The sequence below is a fragment of the Belonocnema kinseyi genome, chromosome 6 (genome assembly GCF_010883055.1).
Source record: "Belonocnema kinseyi isolate 2016_QV_RU_SX_M_011 chromosome 6, B_treatae_v1, whole genome shotgun sequence".
NCBI lineage: Eukaryota > Metazoa > Arthropoda > Insecta > Hymenoptera > Cynipidae > Belonocnema > Belonocnema kinseyi.
In genome coordinates, this window is record NC_046662.1 from 146,662,878 (window position 1) to 146,672,343 (window position 9,466).

Below are 9,466 nucleotides of genomic sequence, written 5' to 3' on the forward strand. Positions count from 1 at the left end.
TTATCAAGCCTTTACCTGTTCCCTGCCTTCACGACAGCCACCCTGATAGTGAAGATCAGTTCCATCCTGCCTTCTTCTTTTTAATTTTTCCGACATCGAAAAGCGTATGCGATTCAATTGTATTTTCCAAGTGTTCCTTGGAATAAAGTCTCCCTAAAGGCAGGTCCAGAGGCGACTGTGGCCAGTAGAAAGAATTGAAAGAAGTATGGTAGTTGCAGTGTGGTTGTGTTACATAATTTGTTATTTAGGGAGTAGGTTGTGGTTAGCTGTGATTCTATCCAGATCCTATTGCCTATGTTTGCTTTATTTGAACACCCAATAAAAAGTTTAGTAATAAATAATGACTAGTAAGCTTTATTTTAGATACCAAAGTCTTGCGGAATTGGGAAGGAACAAGAATGAATCGAAAGTTTCATGGATCGCAGAACCTGACCGGACGTACAAATTAGGAGAAGCTATCCTAACAATCGATTCTGTCACGCTCAGTACTATGGAAACAGGAATTATTGTTATGAGTGAGAGAAACCTATACTTCTTTAATGACACTCATTTATCAGTTAAATTTACAAAAAGGCATGCGTACAACGTGTTATGCAGCCAATCTTACATTATGGGTAAGTTTTTATACAGTATATTAACTGGTTTTGTTTTTAGCTATTTTCGGCAACTTAGCATATTAAAATAGTGTATTTCATATATGGTTATAACATGATACTTTTATTTCATTTTACATTTAATTCAAATTTAGTTTAAATTTATGTAGCAAGTTAAATTAAAGAGTCTCTTAACTAAAAAATATTTTTAATACAATGCTTTAACAACAACGAACACTCTGTAATTAAATTGATTCCAATGTTCGTACACTACTAGTAGTAAGAACATGTTGGCGATTTTTTATTAGAAACATAAGAAACGCTATGACGTAAGGGATGACGTATGGTATGTAATTGGTCCCTGATATGGACAAAATAGGGAAGCAGGTGGTAGAAATCTTTTAAAAAAAGATGGATTTTTTGTCCTGGATGGGAGAACTAAAATCAACTGCCCAGCTCATTATGCATTCCTAAGAGATAAAAGTTCCTAAATTATAAATTTTGCATGGACTTATGGTGTGGGAATGCAGTCAATCGAGGATTACCCAGTGTTGAGGATTCCAACTTGATCGGATCATTTTCATATAACGTTGAAGTGCTTAGATCATTCGACTTTAAAGGGGCATTCTGACGTACATGCGTAAAAATAAATACATTTTTAACATTTAAAAACAAAATATTGCATACTATCTGTGCCCTGTAGCAGTGGCTTTGCCGCAGAAAGCCCGCTGTAATTAGTATTATACATGGAGAACAAACGGAAACGCAATAAGAGTTTTATAAAGTTATAGGAAAAAATCTAAAACACATCATGAAGAATTTTTTTTACTTAAGACTAAATACACTTATGAATAAAATATGCGTTTAAAAGTTAAACTTTGTGTTGCATTCAGTTGTCGAATTCAGTATCCAAATATTCCAAATCACTTGTGAAATTTGTGCAAAGCTTAAGAAAAACTGTAAAGGCAAAAAAAATTATTAAAAATTGAAAAACAAAAAATAAAAAGACGTTTTTTAATTTTAAATCATAAAACTTGTACTCCAGCTGCAGAATTTGGTTTTAAAAAAGGTGAAGACTACAGGGAAAATTTGAACTAAACTTGGACAAATTTGCAGAACGCAAAACAGAAATATGAACCTAAATACAGAAAATGATTCTTTTTTCAATTATACAAATTGTGCTTGAGTCATAAAATCCCATTCCATCACCCCATCAAATTCTCTTACAATCTGTCCGGGGGCCCAAAGAAAATGCGTAAACAATTTGCTGCCGATTAGTAAAAAATTGCGTTTGTGCTCACGCACCTCATCCTATCTTCCCCCCTTCTATCTCCCAACGCATATTCTTACGGCCTATCTGAAAGCTCAAAAAATATGTCTGATAAGTTTGGTGCTAATTGTCCAAATCTGGATTTTTTATAAGGATCATACATTTTAGGCCTTTTGATTTTATATGTATCAAAAACTGTGCCTGCCCCCCCCCCTCTCCTTTAGTCACAAATATTCTTACAAAATCTTCTGGAGCACAAAGAATATGTATGAAAATTTGTATGCCGAATGTTCAAAAACTCTACCTGTGCCCCCCCCTTTTAATCTCGCCTATCTCGTGCCATACTCTAACGACCTGCCTGGAAGCCCAAATAATATGTGTGGAAAATTTGGTGACAATTGTTAAAAACTGTGACTGTGCCCTCCCCTCATATTTTCACTCCTCCTATCCCCCTATACTCTTATGACCTTTCTGCAAGCCCAAAGAATATGTGTGCAAAATCTGGTGCCGATCGTTAGAAACTGTGGATTTCCATAGGCCTGTTACGTTTTAGGCCGCTTGACATATTTTATTTGACGTATTTCAACAACTGTTCACCCCCCTCCCCCCACACACACTTCAGAATTTATAAAGGTGCATTTACGGAGAATAAACAAATTTCGAAAATGCTTCTGCAGATGATTCCGGCCCTCCTGGTTATCAGAAACGGAAAATCGAAAAATATTCCTAATCTATAGCCATAAGTAGGCTAGGTATTGTGTTAAAATTTTAAACCGATCAGATAAGCCATTTAGAAAATAACACGTGCGCCATGTTCAAAAATAAAATTTTGGGAATAACGCGGTTAAAGATTTTTAACGTTCCTGACCTGTTTACGTTTCGAGATTTTCGATTTATGTTTAAGGCCATCCAGGCCATCCCTGAAACCAGAGTTAAGTCGGAAGAGCCGTTTACTTGTGCATATAGACGCAGGTATAAACACGAAACAGCTTTCCCAAATGCCGACACCTCAAATCTGCTCTGAAACTCAAGCGCGCGCAATTTCATGCTTTATTATGAAGCGTTTTTGCTAGTAAAAAAAGAAGGAATCGCCTAAATCGTCCATGGGATATTAATTCTATGATCATAAACAATCGAAAAATGTAACTACAAAAATTCGATGTTTTTTACCCTTCATATCAGAATACTGCCTTAAATTATGCAAACTATTCAAGCATCCCTTTTTTACCAGGAATAATGGCTTTAATGATAAATTTGAAGAAATTATTCATTACCTTCCAAATAAGAACTCTGTAATGTCGTGAACAGATGATCTTTCAAACAATCTAATTGATGCACAATTCAAGAAAATAAAAAAGAGCTAAAACAAGTACTTAATAAATGCGAAGAAGAAAAATTAAATCATGATGTTGTGTCACTTTATACAAATGGTAAAAAAGTACATACAACATTATTAGATTCCGAGAAGGAAGATTATAAAAAAAACCTTATTAGATTCTCTCGCGAATGCGAAACATGACTTGAAATCCTTGTAACTAGTCTAAGATCTAAATTCTTTCTTAATAGCGATTAATTATTTTCGAAATCTTTACGTTGATTTACATATTACTCTTGATGAAACTATTTAAAGCTTGAAACAGTCAAAGATCCTTTATTTACACTCGTTATTAAATAAAACACTTTATGAAGAAAATGTCCCAATATCGCGGTCTCAAACATTTCTTAGAATGATAAACAAGAAAGAAAATGCAACTGATCCTTCTAACTGACCATTCCCTTAGTTAACTGTCTTACAAATATATTTACGCAGATGTTTTCCAAAATACTGACAACTTGGTCTAAAGACGTGCAACTTCTTGCAGAGTGATAGGCAGGTTTTACGCGAGGGAAAGGTTGCACGGATCAGATCTTTGCCCTTAACGCAATGATTTGAAATCGTCTGAGACTGAATGGAGGCAAACTTATTGTACTCTATGTTGACTTCAAAGCGGATTTTGAGAGCCTTCAAGTATAACGTGACGCGCCTAAAAGGGGGGCTACTATTGTGTGACGCCTATGTTACAGTTGCATACATTTACTATAGAAAAAGTATTACGTAGAGGGGGGGGGGGGGCAAAAATGTCAGGAAAAAAGCATTAAGAATACTTGAAAGCTCCGTGTTCCTCAGTTAATTATAATATCTAATGGAAAAAATTAGTTTCGAAAGGTTTTGAGTCAAAATTCATCAGATTGGTAACAGCTTTCTACTCTAAAGCTTATATTGCGATCAAAGGATATAAGGGCATCTCTGAATCGGTAGATGTATGAAAAGAAGTCATGCAATAACAGGTTTTAAGTTGCACAATGTTTACGTTTTTAATTGATAAGAGCTTATGTATACCAGAGGTGTCCCTAAATGGAACGCGTGACATTCTTGAAGGATTATTAGATTACTGTAGTATAAATAAATTAGAAGTCAACATTTAAAAAATAAAAATGAAAATCTACAGAAAGAGAGATCATAGGCATAAGAAAAAATATCTACATTTTATGTACGGAACCTCCGAATTGATGCTGTCAAAAGTTATATTATTTTGTCTGGGGGAAAGATGAAGCTTTTCGTAAATCTAACCTCGCCGAGAGATCGACGATTACTCTAAATCACAGATTAAAACTTAAGTCATGGATACCTATTGTTCGCATTTTCCATAGTCTATTATCCAGCTTTATTATGTATGTTGCGCATATGGAGTCTTAGGTATTTATATTTTATATAAAAAGTTCAAACCGATTTTTGTAAGAGAATCCTACATGTTCCAACCAATACTGATGGATATGCTATTAGATCAGAAATAGGTGCTTAGTAACTTGCAGTAAGAGTTTTTGGTTCCATTCTTATTTAGATAGAGAAAATTCTTCATATGTAAGACTATTGAAATCCAAAGAAATGTTATTTAAAATTGAGAAAACAGGATAGATTGAACGATGATTTATTAAACCCCGAGAAATGTAACTGGGCTTCTACAAATAGTTTCCTGCTCTAATATTTCATTCTCAATTACTCTAGCAAGAAGGACTCCAAAAATATTTAAATCTATCAAGAACACCACTAAAGAACACCTAAAGTTTGAATGTTGATGGTTATTGTCTTTACTGCAGTGAGAATAGTTTTCATGCAGAACCTGCGTACCGTCTTTTAGTAGAATATCAATTGTTTAAAATATCAAGATTTTCATGTATAAGTGAAAGTAGGAATCTGTGTGAGATAAGTAAATTAATCATATAGTAAAACGTTTTTTTGATTTGCTTTCAATGTAAGTGCGATACATCTTCTCAGTGGTAATGTTTATCATCCACCTTTAATTTTTTTTAATTCATCAGAATAATAGTTAATTCTTTTATTTAACTGTAGCCTATTTGAATCAATCAGATAACTCTCAAACAAATAAAGCACTACTACTAATAGTAATACCAGAAAGATTTTTGAAATGGCGTCGCAATAAGACTGCATTTTTTCTTTCATTACAATAAGGAATACGTTCGCGGTAGTATTGCTACTGACACGATTTGCAATTCCAGGCAAGGAGAGAACGACTGGGAAATAAACTAAAAGGAACATAAAATTCTTTCAAAAAAAATGATTAAAGTCACTCGGTTTGGTTTTGATTCCTCTAGAATCAAACCGAAGAACCTATGACAAAGCCATTGAACGCGTCCTCAGGTTGCGGATAGAGGGTACCTGTACCAAGGGTTTCTGCTGAATATGGTTACAAAAATTAATAGGCGATCACGGACACTTGTCAAGGGGTGGTCCCGAAGACTCCCAAGCAGATGTGCGAAAACCATGCTGAAAGCTGAGTGGCACGTGGGTGAGGTGTCTGGAACGGTCACTCTGGGATAACGGGCGACCTTTAGAGTATGCATCCTTGTCGTTACACACGGGGCTCCACAAGAATGGACGATCCCCTTTCCCTATCTCCTCGTGGGGACAACAATGAAAACACCTACAATCGTTGTAGTAAGTGCGGTTTGAAGTAATCGAACGAGCAGGGTTCCCGACAATAAGTCGGCCAACAATGCCGACCATCCAAGAGTTGGGCAAGCCGATGAAGATGGAGTCAATACGATGGATCGACGAAATGTCGAAACTTTCAGGTGCACGGATCGACTCAATCACGACTTTCGAAATGCTACGATACGAGTATGACCTCCGAACGAGGAGGTGACATGGCACAACTGCATGCTCTGCGGTCTGGAGTCTGCGAAACCATGCTGAACCACTCCAAAATAGGTGCTATGTAAATGAAGCGCCTACTATACCACAACCAAAACAAGCCGGCAACAAAGAAAGAGAGGCAACCCTGAAACCCACCGCGGGCAGGCATCCGATATAGAAAGAGCAATGTCTTATGACCTGCAGAAACATCAACATCCTGGTTCCTCTTAAGCCTAAATATTTGGCTTAAATGGATGACGAGCCTTGTGAAGATTTTTCCAAAGAATTCGACCTCTAGACTATAAATTTTTGTGTGTAAAATGCTGCAAGAGCTTTGGATGTTGCGAACCGTATAACCAAACCAACAGTTGACCATAAGACCAAAAGACGAACACATCAACTTGCCACAAAGATAGACAGAATACGGATACTATCTGACGCTAAGAGAAGTTTAGAGTGAAAAGAGAGATGGGCAAAAGTTTCCTGCAAACCATCAGCATCTGGCCCGTATTTTCATCTCATATTTAAAGTCGGAAGAGCCAATTCCGAAAGGGTTGATGGAAGGGCGCTCAGTACTCCTAGCGAAAATGGGCAACTTAGTTGACCCGAAGAATTACAGGCCAATCACTTGTTTGAACACACTGCATAAGATCTTCACAGCTATCCTAAATAATAAGATTGTTGGGACAATCGTCTTTCAGGGCGACACTATGAGCCCACTCCTCTTCTGCCTAACATTATTGCCACTGCCTCTAGAACTTTGTCATTCCCAGGTGTACTTTTGCGAGAAACTTGCAAATCAAAAGCACAAGGTCACTCATGTATTACATAGATGATCTTAAGGTAGTGCGGCTATTGGATTGATCAGATAAAAAATCATTAAAATTAGTTTTTTTTTCTGCTGAGAAATGTGTCCACTTTCACGTAATGCCTTTCATAGGGGCCCTCCCCAGATTAAGATTTGAATTATCACTGTTTAGAGTCGTGTCAAACAACATGGGATCTTATAGAGAGGCCTTTCGCGAGCTCTAAAAATGGTTGATTTTGGCTTTAAAACACGTTTAATATTATTAGGAAAACTTTTTTTCAGGCAGAAAATATAATGCAAACATTGAATTACTGCTCATTTATACTTGCTTCCAGGGTATTTGAGCTTAATTTTAGCCAAATGTTTTATTTTTGCATGTAAGGATGTGTCATTTCCACCTTAACTGACTGTCGCCAAATTTTAAGCTCACACATTCCCGATGATAGCTGCAGGCCGTATCATGAACATCCCGAGCAACTAGGACACATACTATCTAGTTGTTTTTCTCATGCAAGAACGACCTGCGTTCAAAGGCACAATGCGGCACTGAGAGTGCTTTATTACCATCTCTTGTTACTCTCACGGCATTCACCTTAATATCACTCTGCTAAACGCTCCTAAGGAAATAGAGTCTACTATAGAAAATGAGAAGTGCTGCATGTACTGGACTTTATATTCTCGACAATTGTTTCTGTTGCTCACTCGAGGCCTGACATAGTTCACCTCGACTTCGAAAAGCGAACCATGTTCTTTATCGAATTTTCGGCACCAGCTGACAAAAACATGATAGCTGAGGAGAATGAAAACAAAGAGAGGTATGAGGGAGTGGCGATGGTTGTGTCTGGAATATTATGTTAAACTAATCGTCCTTATCATCTGGATTTTTGCCGACTCGCTGTATTGATTCCGTCACAAGCACCCGCTCCTGGAGAAATTCTGCGGTTGTCCTTATACCAATCTTTTAAACTATATCTGTATAATTATATGCTGATAATATTTTAGATGGAAACACGACGACAATCCGGCAAAACGCTCACATTAAGTGAATGAATCAACTCAAGTATGCATTTCCAGACTGCTACGATGCCAGCATTATCTCTGATAGAGAAGGCTTTATAGCGCGTATGTACCCGCTATGTTACGAAAAAACACCCAGAGCTTTAGCCCATTCCACATCAGTCATTAAGAAATTGACGTGCATAGCTCTTAAAAATTGTATATGCTCGTGGAGCGCTTCCTCAAACATTGAATGAACAAGCTACAGCCGAAGAAGAGGAAGCGACATTGAAACTAGTTACTGAAAGCAGTCACCTTCTGAAAGATGATAGTGAAATCAGGACAAGGAAGAATATTAACACATAGGTTCCTTTCAAGTCCCAAGATCTGGCTGAAATAGATGGCACCCTTTATGAGGATACCTCAAAGGAGTCCGAACTCTGGACCATCAATTGTTCAGTTCCTGATGCTGCGAAAGCTTTAGCTCATTCAAATCGCAGAATGAAACCGACAATGGATTAAAAGACCAACAGACGAATGCATCAACTGAACAAGAAGATTGGATGGGCAATACTAAATTCGTCCCGTGTTAAGTCTGTGATTGGCTACATAACATTTGGTAGACCGTTCACGAAACGTGTTTTTGGAAATCCGCTTCAAGGAGTTCTGCGATAACCTGCTGGACTAAATAGTATCAAGAACTTCTGGTGGAAGATGTTTACTTCTACACACAAACATCTAGCCCGAATATTCACCTCATATTTTAAGTCGTAAACGCCCATTCCACACTGCTTGTTGTTAGGACGTACTATACTCCTACCGAAAAAAGGCAACTTGCTCAACGCCGAGAATCACAGGCAAATAACTTGTTTGAACACACTACATAAGACTTTTACAGCTGTCCTAAAAAACAGGATTGTTGGAAGAATTGAGCCTGTGTAGAGATAGATGTACGATCACTGCGGCTTGATAAAAGATGTAGCAGGATGTTGAGAAAACCTGCTAATTGAGAGGTGCGTCTGCAAAGACGCAGCAGCCCGTCAGCTCCATGAGTCTTCTACTTGCTTGCACCACACTTTTGTGTATGTCCCTCGCACTAAGAAATTCTTTTAGATACATCTGTGGCGACACTAATTATCACGAGCATAAGGCGACTTAGGTATTTTATATTGATAACCTAAAGATATGTGCTTCTGGTAAAAGCAAACTTAAGATTGCTTTAAGGATCACTAAGCAGTACATAGGAGAGCCTGGGATGGACTTGGTTTTGACAAGTGTGTCAAAATTCATCTAAAAAGGGAAAGCTTTTAATTTGCCTAAGGACTCTGAGCTTGTGTGTATAAGAGTTGTTAGATATCTTGACACTGAAGAGCCCTATATATACCTGGACATGCTACTTGTTCGGAAAATTTGGTCTTCAAATATGTCAGCATTGAACAAGGTGCTGTGTCTAACATGGTTGTCGTTCTGATTCTACTTTAGTCGTTTGGGGTAGTTCAATGGATGGAAAACTAGCTTGAGACCTTTGACAACGACACACGTAAGATCATGCATATGCAAGAAAGTCTACCTATCAATTCGTCTGTTCCGCGATTATACATTTT

The 9,466-nt window shown here is 37.4% G+C and overlaps 1 protein-coding gene across 1 annotated transcript in view; it reads left to right on the plus strand.

Moving 5' to 3' along the window:
* The window catches only part of LOC117174117 (protein PTHB1), a 989,848-nt gene that overhangs the window by 415,522 nt on the left and 564,860 nt on the right, over positions 1 to 9,466 (plus strand). Inside the window, exon 7 of the mRNA XM_033362889.1 lies at positions 364 to 614. Within this exon, the coding sequence (XP_033218780.1) occupies positions 364 to 614 (251 nt within the window). The remainder of the gene's footprint in view (positions 1 to 363; positions 615 to 9,466) is intronic.